This window comes from Thamnophis sirtalis, unplaced genomic scaffold (assembly GCF_051295495.1).
Source record: "Thamnophis sirtalis isolate CommonGarterSnake01/CBP01778 unplaced genomic scaffold, rThaSir2_p1.2 scaffold_5, whole genome shotgun sequence".
In the NCBI taxonomy this organism is placed as follows: domain Eukaryota; kingdom Metazoa; phylum Chordata; class Lepidosauria; order Squamata; family Natricidae; genus Thamnophis; species Thamnophis sirtalis.
The window spans coordinates 39001394-39022701 of NW_028261385.1; the positions used below are offsets into that span (position 1 = coordinate 39001394).

Consider the following 21308-nt stretch of genomic DNA (forward strand, 5'->3'; position numbering starts at 1 on the left):
CAGTCAAGTGTTCCAAAAAAGTGTATGAGGGTGGAATAAAAAAATGTCTTTGTATTACATCTTCATAAGAAAAATACTGATTTATTATATAAATCATTGTTATTGTCCAAAGTTCTAATTTACAATGACATTATTATTGTTATTATGAATACGTTCATAATGAAGTTCATGGATATATAAAAGAATGATAGTTATTTAACTTCTTAATACAGATATTAATATTAGATTGAGTAAACCAAATGACTTTGGAGTTCTAAAAGTGAAATTGTGAAATTATTTTTTGTTAATCATTTTCATGCTGTATACTCTAATTTTTAGAATGCTATTAGGGAATACTGATTTTATTTATAATTTAGATCACAGAAGATGGCTGATGTAGTTTATGGTCAAAATATTATTTTATCACAAGCCACTATGTGAGAAACTTTGAAAAATGGGCTTACTCTGTAAAAATCTAATCCATTTGACAGTCTTCCCATATGTTATGAAATAGTCTATACTAAGAACATGTCACAGGTGATGATATAAAGGCTATGGTGCTATACTATAGAAATAGCTTGTGCATTTGGCCCTTATATCATGAACCAAGGGCTGGCATGATAACTAATATCACTCTGCTGATTAACACTATCTTTTTTTGCTATTCTAGGAACTAATTAAGATGGAAATAACAAAAGGTTATGCATGAGAACTGAGATTAAAGAGGAAATCTGCATCTCTGCTATTTATAATGTAGCTGCTGATATAAATGGAAGAGCAGAAAGATTGGAGTCAGTAGGACAATCAGCATGGCCTATTGCTATCATAAATGATCTAGTCAATGGCAAAGGGCCACCTTGCCTTATTTAGCTAATTTCTTTCTTCTGTTCCTGGGCTTCTGACATTCCATTCTCCTTAAAGAAATAGGCCTTATCTTCTTTTTGCATTTTTTTAAAAAAATGCATATAGACTTTTTATTCCTATTTCCCCACTTTTAATATAAAATTATGTTTTCCCATAAATGATGTTAGCAAAACGTATAATCTATGGTATATTTTTGATAAGATAAGCATTTTGATATTCTGAATTTAAACTTCACAGCCTAAGTTAGTAGGAGCAATGGCAATGAATTATGGGACTCTAATCCGGATATTACTATTGGAGTACCAGTAAGTAAAGCTTCATAAGGTTTAACTTCCTTATCATTAGGTATATAATTTAAAACTTTGAATTAAATATTTTAAAGAAGACTTAATTAACACTAACCAACAATGATTTAGCATGCCAGTTTCTCCAATAGAGACTACTGTTTTATTAGCATTAATTTAGATTGCAATTCAGAGGTCATGGAGATGTTGAATGGGATAACATGTTTGTTGCAGAAAAAATAAAGCCATATAGTACCTTAAAAGTTATGGCAGAATGGGCCAATGCAACCAGTTTATATGCTATTATCTTGCAAACATATTATTATAAATGTGTTCAAATCTCTCTCTCCCTCTCTCCCTCTCCCTCCCTCCCTCCCCCCTCTCATAACTTTCAGTTAATGTTTATATGACTATATCAGTGGTGGGTTCCGGATCCCGTTGCAACCGGTATGGTTGCAATGGGGCCGGTATCTTCCACATGAATGCGCATGTGTCTTACCCTCCAGTGATGCCTCCGTGATGCTCCAGCTGCTTGGCGGAGCATTGCACAGGAGCTGTACATGCCATGCACATGCGCGGAAGCCCCAAAGAGTTTAAAGACAGGTAAGGATGACGGGCGGGGCGGGTGGGCCCTCCGGAGCACCGTACTGGAACGGTACCCAGTGCTCCGGGCAGGCATCAATACGGCCTTACCGGGGCGTACCACCTGCAACCCACCACTGGACTATATCTATGTAGCTGTCCTTCTATCTACCTATCTATCTATAAAGAATAACTTTCAGTTAATGTTTATATAATTACACAGAGGATGTGCTGTTCTATACTAATTCCACCAAGTTCACAAATAAGTCAATTTTTGTTCTTGTTGGTGGCTTCTTGTTTAGTTTGCCTCTTGACTTAGAATCTTTAATGTTAAATGCTGACCTAAAAGGAACACAAATTATTAGGTTGGGTTAATATCTGAACTGGTAGTTCATTTGCTTTGATGAATGAATCCTGTATTCTGAGATACATTTAGATTATTCATTTTAAGTATCAAGTGCAGGAAACCAGTTCACCAAATTCATATATTTTAATTTATAAACAAATTTGATATAATGATAGTTCTGCAATCAAAGAAATACTGAATTCTAAGATAGAAAGACAACTGTGACTCGGGTGAACCCAATAACTCTACTAAAGTAAATAACTCTACTGTTGCCAATAATATTTTTATGACACACTCTTACTTTTTTCACATCATTAGTTTCTCTTTCTCATAATATTTAGTTTATTCAAAGAAGGTTAAAATACAAAACACCAAAATATTAAAAAACAAAGGAAAAAACCACAAGAAATAAAACAAAAAGTGTCTTAGAAAAAAATACTGACATATACACATACAATCCTGCCTAGTTGAATGCTGATTAATATAATACAACAATGTTAGTTTCCCATCCCTTGCAAAATAGGACAAAAGTGTTTTAAACCACTAAATTACTAAACTATTAAATATACCACAAAATAGTTAACAGTAAACAATAATAATTGTTTTTATAATAATAACATTAGTAAAAGTATTATTAATAATAAAAGATGGTCAAGATTGAAATTCCAAAACTCTCTTTTAACAATATGTTATTATAATCAATGTACAAAATTTACTACAATTTCAATTCCAGATCATCCCCAAAATTAATCCTAATGGTCTCAGATAAAATGTCCATGATTGTTTCTTAAGGTTATCTCTGATCAATTACTGATTGATACATTAAGACCAATTTCCAAAAATAATCTATATCCCCCCCAAAAGCCGAATGAGATTGTTCCTCAATTAAATGTAATAAGTTCATTCTCCACTCTTCTTCAAACCCCTTAAAAAAGACCTATTTATTGCTTATCTCACCAGAGGGTTCTCTACTATTATATAAAAGCACAAGATTAAGGTTTAGGAAGGTGTATGAAGTCCCCTCCATTTTTCTGTATCTATGTTTCTTCCTAACCAATTTACTGCTAGAGAATCACACTCTTGCCTCTGAGTCTGTGTTCTATGTATTGTTTCTGAGTCTATATTCTTTGCCAATGAATCTTCTGCTTTAAAAACAAATTTCTTTTGTGTATCTAAAATATTTAGGGCAAATTCCCTGCAGTGAAAATATTCAACAAAATATAATAACATTTTCACCATCCAAAGATATGTGCTGTGCTTTCATATGAGAAAGCAGGAACTGGTGTAAGCAATAAATAAATCAAAAATAAATCAGAAAAAGCCGGTAGAGTCCAGCTGCGGGTTGAAATAAATCCACATTCAAACAGCCAATTAATATTTAAAGGTAAAGGACAAAAACAAAAATTCAAAAAGATACATGGTTACAAACATGTTCTGTTGGGAAGAAGAGATGTAAAAAAAATGACCATTGACTTTCTGGTTGCTCCCACAAGGACCTGCAATCTTCAAGACTTCCCATCCCAGGTGGGTACACAGCAGTAATGGTTTTCTTTTACCTTCGCTACTGGTTGACAACTGGGAGCTTGCGTGTGGAGCTTCTGTGCATGCACAGAACCTTTTGTGCATGAGCAGAAAGTCCATGATGACGTCTGGGCATGTGGGTGGAGCCTCCCACTACTGGTTCACCTGGACCATGGTAAACCAGCAGAATACCACCTTACAGCAGACATTTGGGGGAGAGTCAGGGGTAGTTTCTCTCACAAGAATCACATATACTCGGCAGATCTCGGCAGAATCCTACATGTGTATAAATAACTATGTAGATACCCTCATATTAACAGGGAACTCATATGGTTCTTATTAAGCTAGAAAACTGGGTAGAATGGAACAAATGGAGGCTCATTCTTTGAAAACATTCATGGAGCTGACACACCAAATATTACCTCAGGAGATGTTCACAACAAAATTGGCATGTTTCAACTGCTCGCTTCTGTGTTCAAATAACCTCTTTATCAGTGAGGCCCAGTCAGGGCTTATGTTGACTAGATTAGATTAGTTGAATGATGCTTAAAAGTTCAGAATTTTATGTTTCACAGTTTTGGTGCAGTGAATATCACTATACTCTTTTCTCTTTCATAGTCTCCATTGCTGACCTTCCACTTACAGGTGCAATCTATGTATGCCTTTGGTCAGTTCAGAAATTGAACTGATGCTGAACAAACTTCCTCAACCCACATGAAACTTTTTATGGTTACTGCCTAGTTTTTCAATCTGTTTTTAGGTTTTTAAAACCGTTTGGAAAATGTGATCATTAGCAGTGTGAGCTTATTTCCAATGAATAGCCATCTGTGAGAAGATGGCATTTCTCCCATGGCAATACAGTATTTTCCAGAAATGGAAAAGGAAAGGAAAGGGAATTATGAGTATGTATATGAAATATGAACATCAACTGAGGGTTCTACGAAGAGGAAAAAATCTGTTGGCAGGGATCTTAAATGTCACATTGGCCCTGTTTCCTTTCGACATGGATCTGTATTTTCTTGAAACGATGCTACACTGTTGACTTTATTGAGGCATGGCTTGGATCTTGAATAAGAGCATATATCCTGCATCACACACTACAGTCACCACTACTGCCGAAAAACAGAACTCTTCAGACACTTAATTAACAAAAAGTGCCATATCTATGAATATTAATGTGAACTTTTTTCAGCATTTTTAGTCTGAAGCAGAAATGAAACAAACTTATCTTTAAACTATTATCTATGATTATCTTAGAGCTGCAACAGTGAAAAAGCATGAAAAAACACAACATCATTCTTATGTAAATGACATGTAAAGGGCAAGTTGAATTCTCTTTTGAATGTGGCTCCTTATGATTTAAGGAATGATTCATCCATATCGATCAATCTCATCATAGTTTGCCTTCTTTTCTTAATTATTTTAAGGATGAGCCAAAAACAGTGATTTAATATATCTTTCACTTTAGAGTACTTTTCCTTTACCATGTTAAGTTCTGATTTTTTAAATTGCAATGTGCCCTTTATGGCTTTATCATAAAGTTTTTGATAATGCTTTTATAGTTTTTATTTTGGATTTATCCCATGTTCCTTTCTTTTCTTAATTTAGGCAACAAAGGTCAACTGCTAGATTTTTCCCTGCCCTATTTAGAAGTTAATGGGGAAGGGATTGGTCTAATGATTTCTGCCTGTTATGATATTCCAATTCACTGTTATGTCATTTTAATGTTTTGCTGTTTAAATTTTAATTTCATTTACATTTCACATGCATTATGTCAAGTTCTTAGTAAACAGCAGCAAAATGGTTACTAGAGGAGACGATTGTATCTGTATGGGCATGGTATGGATGAAACTTAAACACTGCTATTTGTCAGGAATTGAAATAGCATAATAGCAACAACTCTAGCCTGTGGCATTTGTGGACTGGTTATGAAATGAAGGTAATAATTTGGGAACATTGCGGAAAAATGATTTTGCTTGTGTTGTGGCTGAAAGTGAAAAAAGCCTACAAAGGTTAATCAGGATATCTGCCTTCAGAAGTGACTCCTTTTCCCTGTACTTTCCAGTGGACATGTACAGTAATACACAAAAACACAGAGACACAAGAAGGATTATGAGAACATACCCAGGCAGTCACCCCACTCTATTACACAGAATAAAAGACAGATGCTCTTCTACGATCATTGCTGGTAAATGGGTTGGGAAGGATTCCCTGCCTTTTTGTTCTTTCCAAACCAATGGAACATTGGAAAGAAAATATGTAAACGTGCTTGGGACTCTGTCCATCTCTCTGTCGATAGGGGGAAGAACTGGATTGACATTTTAATAGCAGGAGAAGTTGTCAGGCAAAAAATTGAGTTTGAAAATGGATGGCGTCAGGCTTGAGGCTGTGAAAAAATAAAATTCTGAAAAATTCTCTCACTGCATAGAAGTGATAGTTGGGCAGCAACTCCATTCTAGCCCCCCCCCACACCCCCAATTTCAGTCATGGGATTTAGAGCAGAGTACAGGTAGTCCTCGACTTACAACAATTCACTTAGTGATGATTTGAAGTTACAACAGCATTGGAAAAAAGTGAGCTATGACTGTTTTTCATACGGTTGCAGCATCCCTGTGGTCATGTGATCAAAATTCAGACACTTGGCAACTGACTCATATTTATGACAGTTCCAATATCCTGGGGTCATGTGATCACCTTTTGTAATGCTGACGAGCAAAATCAGTGGAGAAGTCAGGCTCACTTGACAACTGTGTTACTAATTTAAAAACTGTGTGATTCACTTAACAAATGTGGCAAGAAAGATCGTAAAATGGAACAAAACTCACTTACCAACAGCAATTTGGAGCTCAATTGTGGTTGTAAGTTGAGGCCCACCTTTATATCCAGGCTTCCCAATGTTCCTAAGTATATACATACAATATACATACAGATACAAGAGGAGAAGAGAGTACAAATATGTACACAGAGGTCGCATATATATGCCGATCTTGATTAGAATTTGGAAAGTGTAACATATATGTATATATGTACAACACACACATACACACACAATATGTGTGTGCGTGTGTACGTACATAAACATAAATACAAATAATATAAATATAAATACAAATACAAATACAACATATAAATATAACATATACATATACATGATATAGATATAGATATAGATATAGATTAGATATAGATATAGATATAGATATAGATATAGATATAGATATAGATATAGATATAGATATAGATATAGATATAGATATAGATATAGATATAGATATAGATATAGATATAGATATAGATAGATATAGATATAGATATAGATATAGATATAGATATAGATATAGATATAGATATAGATATAGATATAGATATAGATATAGATATAGATATAGATATAGATATATAGATACAGATACATACATACATACAGTGGCTGGATGGAGTCACTGAAGCAGTCAGAATGAGCTTAAATGGACCCTGGGGGATGGTAGAGGACAGAAAGACCTGGAGGAACGTTGTCCATGGGGATCACAATGGAATGGACACAACTTCGCAACTAACAACAACAACAACAACAACATATGTGTGTGTGATTGTTTATATATATATAAACAATGTGTGTATGTGTGTGTATGTATGTATGTATGTATGTATACACACACACATACATACATACATACATATATACATACATACACGTACACATACACACACACAAAATATATCATCGGGGTTATTATGTTTTCTACATGATTCTGTCAATTATTATTTTTTTGTCTTTTAATTACCTTATAATGATATTGGAGTGGAGTCAGGAGTCAGGGCAATGGAGCTGAGTGTTTATTGGCTAGATTCCCTTCCTGGCGCCAATGCAGAGTTTGCAGTGGATGATGACTCATTGTACCCAGGGAGAGAAATATCTGCTGCTACCTAGGATCGAATCTTGCTAATGGTGAGGCGAGAGCTCCACCTGTAGGCCACTGCACCATTCCTCTATATGATTCTGCCCATGAGAATGGGAATTCCAATTAGTGCAATATATGACTGCAAGGATGCTCAATTGGACCATCTAAGACAGATCTTGAATCGAGATATTAGTTGATCATTTCCGGGTTGAATTCCATATTTTAATATATTGCCATTTTGTTAAGATATGTGTTTTATTATTGAGTGTTTTATGCTGCTACCTACTGTATCTTGGAATATGTTTATTAAATTATGGCAACATCTGGAAATTATATCTAATACAATGTTTAATAAATTGGTATAATTTGGAGATCTTATTATTGTTACAATTCTTGAATGTTGAGAGAAAATGCTTAAAGTCTAAACGCAGTCTAATCGATTTAAAACATGTTTATGTATTTTTCTAGTGGATGCTGATTTGGTTATCTAGTCAATGGAAGATTTCAAAAATGCACCTATTGTCTTATTTCCTGATATATCATTTTAGATAAACATGATGTATCAGTTTTCAACAGAATAAGACATCTTCATCTTCTGCTTACGCTTACGCTGCAAGCTGTTTTTAACTAAATTATATTGTTGGGAAATAACTTCACTGCAATACTTGTGTAGCATGAACAAACTTAATCTTAAATGCTAGAAAATAATAAATGCATTGCATTTGAAACATCAGATGCACAGAAACCTTATTCACAAAACTATTATAGTATTGCAAAAATAAATGGAATGTGAGTGTGAAAGAGGAGAAATATTAGATCTGTTATATAAATGCTGTATAAGAAGCTTGCTGTAAGATTAGATAACAGAATTATATTATTGAACATTGTGAGAAAATGTTTGAAATGTCAGTCTAGCCAACTATTTATTACAATGAATGAAGAACCAGAGAGCCAGTTTGGTCTACTGGTTAAGGCACCATTATAGAGAGCAAAAGATTGTGAGTTTTAATTCTGCCTTAGGCATGAAAGCCAGCTGAGTGACTTTGGGTTAGTCATTCTCTCTCAACCAACCCACCTCATAGAGTTGTTGTTGTGGTAAAAATAGAAAGAAGGAAAAGAATTAGGTATGTTTCTCCTACTTTACCAATTTTCCCCCAAAATAATTAATTTTTGCTTCAAAAGATGCATTAGGGCTAGTAAGTAAGTAAGTAAATCTTTATTATGATCAAAGACCAGCAATACACATTAGTTTTTACACTATGTTAAAAAATACTGACATTAAGATATAATTAAAAGGTATTGACGTTAAAAATGGAAAATAATATACATGTTCTCAGATTGTTTGGATCACTTCCTAGTTTACCTGGGTGCAGCGCTGTTAAGTATAGGAGTAAATACAATGTTCCAAAGATTGTTAGAGATATGTCCAGATAATTGGTACAAGATGACAACTATACTTCTGTAGCCAATTTTTTTCTTATGGACATTGCAGCAGCACAGAACTTTGCCACTGCATACATAGTGACCGGATTATTGTCCTGGAGGAGAAAGCCTAGATAAAAATTGTCTGCCCTCCCTGGCAATCTCTCTAATAAGGGGAGAATAGATGCAGACTTACAAGCTCTGTATAGCTCGCAGTGTAATAGAACATGTGAATTATCTTCCACTTCTCCTTTACCACATATACAAACCCATTCTGCTATTGGTGTTCTCTTATACCTGCCCTGGAGGAGTGCTGAAGGAAGAATGTTAAATCTGGCTCTGAAGAAAGCTATTCTTTGTTTTGGGAAGATCAGGTCATTTAGATATCTTGCCAATTCCCACACACCCTGTTTGATTCTGTCCCTACTGTGGAGAGGCAACCTATTTAGTTCTTCTTGGAATTCCATGTCCTTCATTCTATTAATTACTACTTGCTTTGCTTGATCAAAGCCTAGAGACATCAAGAATACCGGTGAGAGCCCATAAGAGCCCAGCTTGTGATCAATTGCCTGTTTCCAGGGAGAGAGGAAATTGTCAGTCAACACTAGTGGGGACAGTCCCTCTGGAAAGAAATGCATTTTAAGCCAATGAATGATCATCATCTTCCAGGCTGATGCATTAGGGCTTATTTTCTGGTTAGGTCTTTTGGGGGAAATACGGTCCTAAATTCATCCATCTGGCTGATGATCTTAACTGGGACTTACTTTGGGAGTAGGGATTATATTACCAGCATCCTGAAAAAATCATGCTAGGGCTTATTTTCTGATTGGGTCTTAATTTCAGGGAAATAGTAGTTATTAAAATAATAAAGGTGATAAAAATAAAAATCTGCAGTCTGAATTTTTATTTTCTTTCATTTCAGAGGCAGATTGAGGGGAATTGGTGGCAGCACTTCCTTTCTTCCTATCCTTCATTTAACCTATGGAGTCTACACTGTTGTGATGATTTAATTGAAACTAAAATGCTTAATTTATTGACTTGGCAATAGACTTTTACTAAACCCACTGATGCATTTCTAGGCAACTGTACAATTGTAGTGTGCAGAGCAAATTGGCATTAAATTTAATCAGAAATCACTGTGAACACATATACTAAAGGGACAAGGCTTTCACTGTGCTGCCAGGACCATTGACTTGTCTGGTATCCTCCTGAAAACATCAGTAAGGAACAAGCATCAGGATTTGTAGTAGTAAGGAATAAACAACTAAAATAATAAGTTTGAATAAACATACACACAAAAATTAAAATATTAGGTAAACATATTTATTTTTCAAATTATTGAAAAATTATTATATAGCTGCCCATCTTACAAAACATGCAACTCAAATAAATTTCATTGGGGGAAAAGAATATTTATTTATTTATTTATTTATTTATTTATTTATTTATTTATTTATTTATTTATTTATTTATTTATTTATTTATTTATTTATTTATTTATTTATTTATTTATTTATTTATTTATTAGACTTATATACCCCTTCATAGGGCTTTCAGCCCTCTCTAAGCGGTTTACAGATTTTTAGCAAATTGAATCAACAAATTGTCCCCACAGTCTGGGTTCTCATTTCACCCACCTCGGAAGGATGGAAGGCTGAGTCAACCTTGAGCCGATGAGATTTGAACAGCTGAACTGCAGATAACAGTCAGCTGAAGTGGCCTGCAGTACTGCACCCTACCTTATTGAGAACCTTCTTTGTCTCATTGCCTATTAGAAATAAAAGAATCACATTCCAAATGTTAATGTTTGCATATTTTTGTCAGTCCTTACTTAGCTATATGAGGTCAAGTGCTTGGCAAATATACCTTCCTGTTTGAGATGTTTCCTAGTGGGCTGTATTCTTAAATTCATTTTCTGAATAAAATAATAAAGCTAATATTTTCTGAACTGTAATAGAAAGAGACTATTATTCTTTGTCTTCATAAGGACCAGGAACAACCTCAACAGTTTGTTTTCAGGAAGATCTTCATTATTTATGTATGTTACATACATAAATAAACTTCTATGTATTTAACTTCACAATGTACAGTATAATCCAATCAAAGTTGCTTGGTGACAGAGATGTTTTGGTCAATGGCATTAGAGACGGCTGTCCTCTGAAATTTTATTTGTATTATCAACTATTCATTGACTCCAACAAATTGAAGATAGTCCTAAATTCGAAGCTCCTGGTCAAAGGCGTGACAATAATGGCCAAGAGGATTTTTCAAAGGTGCACATAATTTAACAGTTGTACCCTTCCTTGGATTGGGATTTTCTGGATCAGCACTCTTGACTGCCAGCAAAAAGATATGAAACTGGATGCTTGCCACAGTCTGGTGCTAGCAAACATAGGCAGAATTTTAAGAAGCAAAGTGTTTCTCAAAGCAGCAAGCATAAATGTTGTCCCAGGCTTGGCACTGGTTGAGACCAGCAGCCCAATAAACAAATGACAAATCCCAGGAAAGAGACACAGGGAGGTGGAATTCAGTGTTCTAAGCAGAGTATAGCAAGGACTCAACCTTGAAAAGTTATTTTCACTGTTTTGTTTTTGGTAGGAAATCCAGTATATAAGCTGGCTTGTCTGTCATGCCTGCCTGCCTTCTGGAAGAATTCCCTTCAAATGCAGATGTCTCTTACAAATGGAAGGGAAAGGTTTCATTTATATCAGCAGAAATTTACTCATATGGAGATGAGTATAAGAGTTTAAGAAATGATAAAACAAAAAAATGTACGTGCAAACTGTTTGTACAAGCAATCTGTTTCTCAGGTAAGTTTTGATCTTTGAGTTGATAGATCCATGGAGCTATCATGGCACACTGCAGTATGCGGTGGTTCATATGATAAAACAAAAATTTGTTTTACATCATAAGGTTATCAAATTTGGTCAAGTCCAGGTTTCCAAGGCAAAATGACTAATTTTTCAATGGTACATGTGAGGGCTTAGAGAATTCCATACATAGTCCCAACATAATAGTATAATCAATGGATGTATTGTCATATATTATTCCCACATCTCAAGGAACAAGCAGTCATGAGTGTTTAATTAGAATATCAATGAAATTTGCAAGTTTCACTTTCTTATATTTTAGACTACATAAAAAAGCCCTTCATGGTATTGGACCGGGGTACTTGAGAGACCGCCTGCTGCCAATTACCTCCCAAAGACCCATTAGATCGCACAGGGTCGGCCTCCTCCAGGTCCCGTCTACCAGCCAATGCCATCTGGCTATGACCTGGGGGGAGGGCCTTCTCTGTTGCAGCTCCGGCCCTTTGGAACGAACTCCCCGCGGAGATTCGGACCCTCACCTCTCTCCCGGCCTTCCGAAAAGCCTTTAAAACCTGGCTGTGTCGGCAGGCCTGGGGTTGATGAGCTTCCCCTCTCGACAGGTATGGTTGTTGGTTATTTTTAAATATCTGTCTTGTATTTGTATGTTCCCTTCCCCGTTTGAGTTGTTCGCCGCCCTGAGTCCCTGCAGGGAATAGGGCGGCATATAAATAAAACAAAACTTCAAACTTCAAACTTCAAAATTATCATCTGCTAAAATAGAAAAACTTACAATTTTTTGTACTTTCCTCCATTCTTTGGGAGAATGAAGTTCTTTTTCTTGAACCTTGTTTCAAATAATACACTTGAACTGGGCTTAAGAAAGCCTTTTGTGGAATTGTTAATTATTATTAATTATTTTATCCCCACCCACCAACGTCAGATGGCTGCACATTTTTAATTTTCACACTTGACTTTTGCACATAAGTATACTTTTCAGGGCATACTGTGTGTGTACATTCAAAATACTTTAAGAACATGCTAATTTTTCAAAAGTTTTATTGTTAAGGTTGAAGACTAGACAAGATTGTACTGCTTTAACATCATTCTACGTAATTTAAGTATATACAAAATACATTGGAACTTTACACAGGTTGTCAAGGTATCTGAATGAGTTCTGTACTTACTGACAAATAAGAAGCCAGTTTTCAAAATTGTATTTCCTAATTTGTGGCATAGCACAGGTACACTCATTAGAATTCTTAGTCTTCAAAACTGCATGAATTTGTATGTCTTCATTCCAAAAAAGAAAGTCAATCTAAAAATTTGAACTGGATATTTTCATTGTGATTGATTTTGTGACAAGCCCTTAATACAATTAAGTAGATTATCCTAAGCCTTGTGCATTATGTTTTAATTCCCAGGCTATAAAAGTAGCAAATTAGGAAGGTTATAGAAAGGTGAAATCTGCCTAGAAGTAAATAACTAAATCATTTTAGGGTAAATAGAGGGGAAATTAAATCTCATATTCTGTTTTACTGTTGAAGATAATACAAAAGTTAAAAACAATTTTATTATATCGTTCCAACAAATGTTTACTCTCCTCTTGATTTTAAGATAAAAGTCACTCAAAAGGAAATGACTTGGGAGATGCTATTCTAAAATAGCCAACTTGTTGATTTTAAATCAAATTTAGTTGTGAATTTCTACCAACTTCTGGAAAATTTCCATTGGCTTCAGATAACATAAATTGAAATTGGGCAAGTTCATATCTCTCTCTCTTGTCTGCATCACAAGTGAAGTGGGACAATAGAGTGTCTCAGGCTTCCACATACACAGACAGAATGTTTTCTAGAACACAATGAAGAACTAAAGGGAGGATCAGATGCCGTCCCTTATTCGTAGCTTCATTTATCCAAGGTCTGAATATGCATATAAATTTCATCTATACAAAATCCTGCGACGTGATTACTGAATCCTGAAAAAGATAGGTTTCCTCATTCCATGTAAAGAGTCTATACTTGTCCTTTTACACTTGTTATGTTCTAATATTTTGATGAGCACTTACATAAATCACAGAATGTCTTAAAACTGATGAGACATTTAATGGTATTTTCATACTGAATGACTATACTAGAAGGGGCAAACAGGCCACATGAACAGAGCAAATTTATGCTCAAAAATACACATAAGCCGAAGATTGTACAAAACACTCTACATATAGTGTAATTGCATGACTTCATTCTAAATTCACCATTTTGTGTGAGGCACATAGATGTTAGGCTAGTTTGGCTCATTTTGTGAATCTGCTCTCTTTATTTTAGGCCAAAAGCTCCAGTTGTCATTCACCAGCTACTTATCTTGGACTGTAATACTGGTTACTGAACTGGCTTAGCAGAAACAAATTGTAAATCACAGCCAGCCGAATGTAATATATGTAAAACTTCATGATGGAATTATTATTTAATAAGATGCAATTTATAGACCTAGGGCTGACTTAAACACATATGCACATCACACACTATTCAAGTACCCAGTTATTAAACTCTGATGATTTGGAATTGAGTGTGTGAAATTTCTGAATGAAAAAGCTTTCTATTTGATGGGATTGACTTGTTTGGAGGTATTTGATCAATGATGGCTGTTTCACCCATATCATTTACTGAGCAATTATGAATAGATGTACACATTCATTCTTACTACAGAATATATCCTAAAGCAGTAGAAAATTTTAAACAATGACACATGGAATTAAAAAGTGCAATTTAGTTGTCAACTTATTTAAGATCCAAAGAACACAATTCACTGAGAAATTTATCCTTTGCAAGTCTAATTGACTGACAAATTAAATATATTCATTATATGAGTGTAACAGTTCTATACACATTTTTTCTCTATAAATAGCAGCTGTAAGGTAGCATTAACAGGATTATGGGGGGATAAGGGAATTCAAAAATAATTCCTTCCTTTCCTTGGTGCAATAAAATTACTCATGAGAAGCAGACAGTTTTACTTCAAAGGAATCTCCCATTGGCATCAGTGAAAGCTTCCCTTTTCTATTTAACATAATTCTGAAGATGATCATGTTTCTCTATAGCTGTACTAGGACATAAATACAGCTATAGCAAGGTAATCCAGTTATTCTGGATTATTTAAGTAGGTCTTGCAAGAATTAGTTTTCAACAAATTGTGCCTATATTTGCTAAAAACAGACACTTTCAGAATCATATAATTAAGTAGTTTACAGAAATAAACAAAGCAAGGTAAATAACACAATCATTTCAAAAAGAACAATGCATGTAAATTACTACATTTGAACATGACATTTTATGCACTGTAAATTATATAACACATGTTAATAATGAACCAAATAAATATTCACTTCCTTGCATTTTAAAAAATAAAGCACTAATATATTTTATGTCTATAATGACTAGCAGCACAAACTATTTCATTAGTGCAATGAAGTGATAATAGGGGTATCAGAAGTTTGTCATATTGGAACTCAATGTAGAAAACATTCCTTATTGAAGGGATGCTGTAGACCCAGACCAATTTCCTCCATATGACTCTCTACTACAGTGTAAAACATATGTTTATTACCCTGATCTATCAGAGGCAATCTCAGTATTAATACGATGTTGTTCTGGAATCCACATATGCCAAAACGTATCATTGCTGCAATTTCTCTTACAAATCAGTAGCTATGTACCTGGCACCCAAAAAAATAAAAAATAGCAGTGATTTGGTTGGCATGGGTTACCTGCTTGGTATGTTAATCCAGAGTTTATCTGTCTGATTTCAAGTCAGAGGTAGACCTCTGCACAAGGGTTCTGAATTTGTTCTCAGTGCCAAGACCTGAATTAATTTATTTTGCATTGTTTGAACATCATGGCTATAAGTGCAACCTTCTGTCCAATAACACTGAAAGAAGGAATGAGGTTACTAACTAGGATGGGCAACCTGCCACAAGCAAATTTCCAGCCCTATTCTTGCAGCCTCCATAACCACTCGATGAACCACTTTTTGGTGGATCTTTTTTTTTGCCTCAGCAAGCAGAGATTATAAACTCACAACATTTTCATAGAGTTTAATTTACCCCCACTGGCAGAGATCCCTTTTTTAAAGAGATCTACAATGTAATGTCTCCCTCTGATTGGCATTTCAGTATAATTGTTACTTTCCCCTGTAGCTTTCCAAGGCTGAAGAAATGCATCTAAGATGCACTCTTTAGCTAATCTCTGCTTTAAAGTATAGATCCACTATCAAAGGAAAGACTTAACAACAAGCTACAGATTATTCCTGTTGCTTCAACTTCTAGAATAGAAATTTAGAATTGAACAGATTTGCTTGGCTGTGGCTTATATAGCATTTTCATAAGAGCCTAAAATGCAGAATAGGGGCTGTATATAGTTCAATGCCATCTTGGTTACTACCTTTATTCCATCAGACTTTCACACCTTAATACAATCAGAGTTGACTTTCTCTTTAAAATTATTCACTACAATCAAAGACAATTCCATAAACAACATTGTTAAGAAATGTTAACACAGTTACAGATAAGACAGTAACAGTTTAGTGAAATTGTAATGCAGCACAAATCCAACTAAAATACACACAGATACACAAAAGTCATAAACATACACAGAACCCTGGCATTCGTTACAGATACCGGTACTTGCTTTACCTTGATTAGATTCCCCTACTGAACATCTCTGAGTATCTTTGTCTAAGCCTTACAAATTAAATGTGTGAGTTCTGATCTTCTTAAAGTCTAGACAGCAGTCTTCTTTTTTGGGTACACTTTTTTGAGTACACTTTTTTTTTGAATGACATTTTTAAGAAAAATCCTCTGAAAATTTAAAACTTATGTAGTCCAAACCACATGAAGCAAATCTATAGGAGAATCTGTGAAGAACTTGGGAAACATATTGTTAGGAATATAATGTAACAGTTGGGTTGGCAATATATAAATCATATAACAATGCTACACCTGTTTCTTTAAATCATATTGTAAAATGTGATTGGTTGCTGTTTCCTCAATCGGCCATAAGAGGGAGCCAGAATGACTGTTAACTCTGTTTGTTTGTTAGATGCTGGGCTGATCTGAACTGAGTGTTTTTTGGAAGCTGGTTGTTAGAAAGTGCCGTGAGCTATTGTAAGTTTTGCAACTGCTAGAAAACTGAGTACTGTTTGTATGATTATGGACTATGTTATTTGGATTATCCCTTAACTGAAAGACATTGATGACTGACTGTCTTATTCATGTATGACTTGGACTGTTTGATGGACTCTGACACCTGTATTTCCATGAAAGTAAAAGCCTTTAAACTGCAGTGTCTCTGTATGCTGGTTTGTGTGTTCTCCAACACAACTCTCACAACGCTTCTCAGAATGCACTTGCTCTTCCAACAGGGAGCTTACCTAACACATATTACATCTACTTGTGCTATATCATCTCCTGCCTTTGTTGGTGTTCTCCCATGCTCCTATTTATTCCCATATGTGCTCTAGACAATTCCCTAAGCTTCAGGTTGCATGGAGAAAGGGATTTTGTTTTCAAAAAGAATAATCTGTTGCACCATTAATTCCACTGCAGGAAGCTAGTGCTGGCTATAATCTTTTTTCTAATTATACTCTATAATTATAGGGTAGCTCATATATATATATATATATATATATATATATATATATATATATATATATATATATATATATATATATATATATATATATATATATATATATATATATATATATATATATATATACACATACATACTTCAAGGTTGTAGAACCCATACTTATTGTATATTGCCATAATTTGGAAACAAAGAAATAATGTAATTAAATAAAAATGTTTAGTGTGAACTATTTTAATGAGGCTAAAAAAAAACCCATCCCACCCCACATATCTTTTATTAAAATAAGAATGGAGATGGTGATTGATAGAGAGTTTCAAGTAAGAAAAGTACATTCAGCAAATACCTTGTTTAAATGAAAGTGCTTTGCAATAGTGGCCGGGATCACTGTCTAGTAGAAACCCCTGAACAAACTGGAGTTTAGTTTGCAAGAGAAATTCCACTGATTAAGTCATCTGTCAAATTCTCACTGTCTTTCTATATATAATTGCCTTTGTAGATGGACATAAGTGGAAACAAGAAGCTATTCCAGCCATCCTTTTGCAGTATCTTGGTACCCTCCTTCCCATGGCAACAGCATTTCATATCTTGTTTGGATGATCACAAACTAGGGATACATGGCACTCTAGCATTGATTGGTGTGCATCGAATCCTAGCTGTATATTTTCAGATAGGATATCCAAGGCACAGAAAGCAATATTCCTTAATCAAGATGAATGACCTGGAATTGGGAGTAATTCTTGTCACATAAGTATCTCTGATATGTTAGAAGTCCCAGAGATATAAGAGCTACAGTAACAATAAGAACCTTTACTGTGATCTAGACCATCACTTTGAAAACCTTAACCCTCTCCCAATAACTTTATTTCTTCTATATTGTTAGAAAGTTCTGTCAGAATGGTTGTCCTCAGTTACAGTGTAAGTGAAAGCTGAATTCTTGTAGCAGGGATCTTGGGTTGGTTAGCTGTCTTTTAGTGGCCTAATTTCTACACACATAGCATCTTTTAGTAGGGAAAGAAATATTTCTTGTTTTAAAAATAATTGAAGTTACAATCTTAACTTTGTGATGTTATTAGATGTATATATACCTGAGTCCACCAGTGTCTTTACAGTCTTAAGAACCACAGACATGCTGAGTTTGAAATTAAGTCTGATGTTTGCATTCAGTAAAACTGTTCTGCGTTCTCTTCCTTTTCCTTCTACTTTTGCCTCTTCCTGGCCTGATTATCAAACTTGTGTGCCCAAAATAACTTTGTACAGCTGAATTTTGCAATAACTGAAAGATCATAACAGCACCCAGCCCATCACTTGTATATGTCCCTCTGTAGTGTAGATTATGGACAATGCTGTAGCAAGGTTGCACTTCTGAACTAAGATACATTGGTTCATTTTGGAATGAATGCTAGATTTTTTTTTATCACACTGGCTCCCTTTCCCATTGACCCAAAGGGTTGGGGACAGCTCCTTCATAGATTAACAAGCCAACTCTGAAGGAAGAAAAGACAGAAGCACATGGATGCCATATTAAGCTATTTATGCAACTTTCTTTTACTGAGAATCATCTTCAGATTTGGTCCATATTCATGTCAGCCCAGCATTGTTGGGTGGGGGGGAAACCTGTAAGCTGAATTCATTTACAAAGTCATAGACTTCATAATGTAACAATGACAGATTTTGTCCTATAAAATTCAGCTTTGGTCACCGAAAAAAACAAACAGCAGCAGTTAATGGGATTAAATGTAAAAGACAATGAAATGTTCCCATTGTGCTCAGTAAAAAGCGAAACAACTGGAAACGAAATCTAAAGTGCGTGGACTCAGCTCTTTTAAAAAAAAATTACAAAATGTAGCATGTGACATGGAAGGACTGCAAACCACATATTTTTGTTTTCAAAAATATTATCATTTGTCATGACAGTATATGATAGGCACAAGGGAAAGAATCAAATGAAGTCATTCCCGAGAAAAAACTTATTGCTAAAGCCACAGTATCACTTGTAAGTAAGTAAGATGACTGCATGGGTTTTGAAATAGTGACATCCATCAGCTTGTTCTCAGATTACTAATGAACTCTGTAAAACCATGTTCATTTCCCTTGCAAAAATTATTTATATTTTTTGTTTTAGCTCTTATCACATTTTAGCCAATGAGAACAACTCAGAAGAGAACATGAACTTTCACAGTAAAACAGAGAAATAATTGGAGCAGATTTAAAAGGGAACAAAAGAAAAATTAAAAAGAGGTAAGAATATGCATCAGAATTGGACTATTTTAAGAGCAGGCTTAGACTTCCTTACAAAAGAGAACAGCCTACCAGAAAGTGAGCACTTATTCATGAAAAGCCCATTCAACTTCCTACAGGTTTTGCAGTTTCTTCTATGGAGTTTTCTTTATATATATATATATGTATATATATTTAGAAATATCAAGAGTTGTGCTATTAAGTGCAGGTCTATGCATCAGTCCTCTTCTGTGCAGCCCAAAAGCTCTGACCGTAAAGTGATTCTGCCATACCATGACCAGGGGAGGATCCTTATGTGCCGTGCATAGATTGGAGGATCAATAACGTTCTTTCTGTGGGTATCATTGTCAAAGTTTCCCTGGAAAACCTGAAAGATAACCAGCAAAATATAGTTATAAAAAAAATGTAACGCACAAAACAAATAAAAATGTTCACTTCAAGGATGTTATACCTGTGTGTCTGTTCCACAGTGGTGGGTTTCAATTTTTTTTACTACCAGTTTGCTCATGTATGATGCTTCTGCGCATATGTAGAGATATCTGGGCGGGTGTGCGGAGCCTCCCACTGCCACCACTACCGGTTCGTCCCATCCAGGCTGAACCGGTTGAAACCCATCTCTGATGTTCTAGCATAACTCTGGAATGCCTTGAACAATTCTAACCAAACTTAGTACACAGATGACTTACTCTCTGTAAAAAAATACTTTGCAGTAAGACCCCTTTGTGTGTGTGTTCTATTAAGATACAGCCTGTTGTGCCTTAAAATGACTTCTACTGTATTGTCGTAAAATGGCTTCTACTGTACAGCATAGTGGAGTTGTCATGGTAACAGCTTCACAGTTCTCCATAAGGGGGCTCCCTCTTGTAAGGAGGAAAATCCAATATTAGAAATTACATTTGGTCCGGACATTTTCCCCCTATAAATAAATATGCAGGCAATGCCGGGTTATCAGCTAGTTGAAAATAAAAAAAATACTGTGATTTATAAATATATCAGTCTATTAGGGATCAAATCCTTCTAATTAAGAGATTTATTCTTAACATAAGTATGTTGAGTAGTTTTACAGGTGTCTATAGTCACAAACCCTTTTCTTATCAACTTTGATCAACTGATCAGCTATTCTATGAGATCCCTAATAGCCTATGTGCAAATAAATAAAAGACCATTATATATCCACTAAATATTCATAGATTGTTTAAAATCCGGTCTATTATTATATTTATGGTATTATGAATTATTAGATATATTTTATGTGTGGATCCTTGATGTCTCTCAATTTGGTGTCTCTCAACTTTACTTACAGAGGTTTCATTACCCAATTAGGTGATACCATCTACCACCAGTTCTAGTGAGTGTGGAATATTGCTTTCCATGTCAGTTCTGGTGAAGGTGAGATTTTCATTCTGATATTGGTGGGCAATCATAGACAATCAGTTGTTCATCATTGGACGTTTGTTTATATGCAACTTTCTCCCACTTGCATGCTTTCTGGAGTGTTTAATGTCCACATGTGGTACAAATGGAAAAAATGTATGTAGCTTGGGGTTGAACTGTGGAGTCTTTGGTATATTGATATTGTGATTGATATTGTGCTATTACTGATGTTCTAAATTTATTAATATACTGTAATTACTTTTTGTTTGGTTGGATGCAGCAAATATGTTGGCTTGTAAAACAGTCTTTAGATTAGGGATTAAACTATAGCTCACAAAGAATTG

At 34.9% G+C, this 21308-nt stretch overlaps 1 protein-coding gene across 1 annotated transcript in view; it reads right to left on the reverse strand.

Annotated features, from left to right (window-relative positions):
- Nucleotides 1-17487: 17487 nt before the first annotated feature.
- EDIL3 (EGF like and discoidin domains 3) overlaps nt 17488-21308 on the reverse strand; it is a 241425-nt gene continuing 237604 nt past the window's right edge. Inside the window, exon 10 of the mRNA XM_087715693.1 lies at nt 17488-19957. Coding sequence (XP_087571819.1) covers nt 19808-19957 — 150 coding nt within the window. The 3' untranslated portion in view covers nt 17488-19807. The remainder of the gene's footprint in view (nt 19958-21308) is intronic.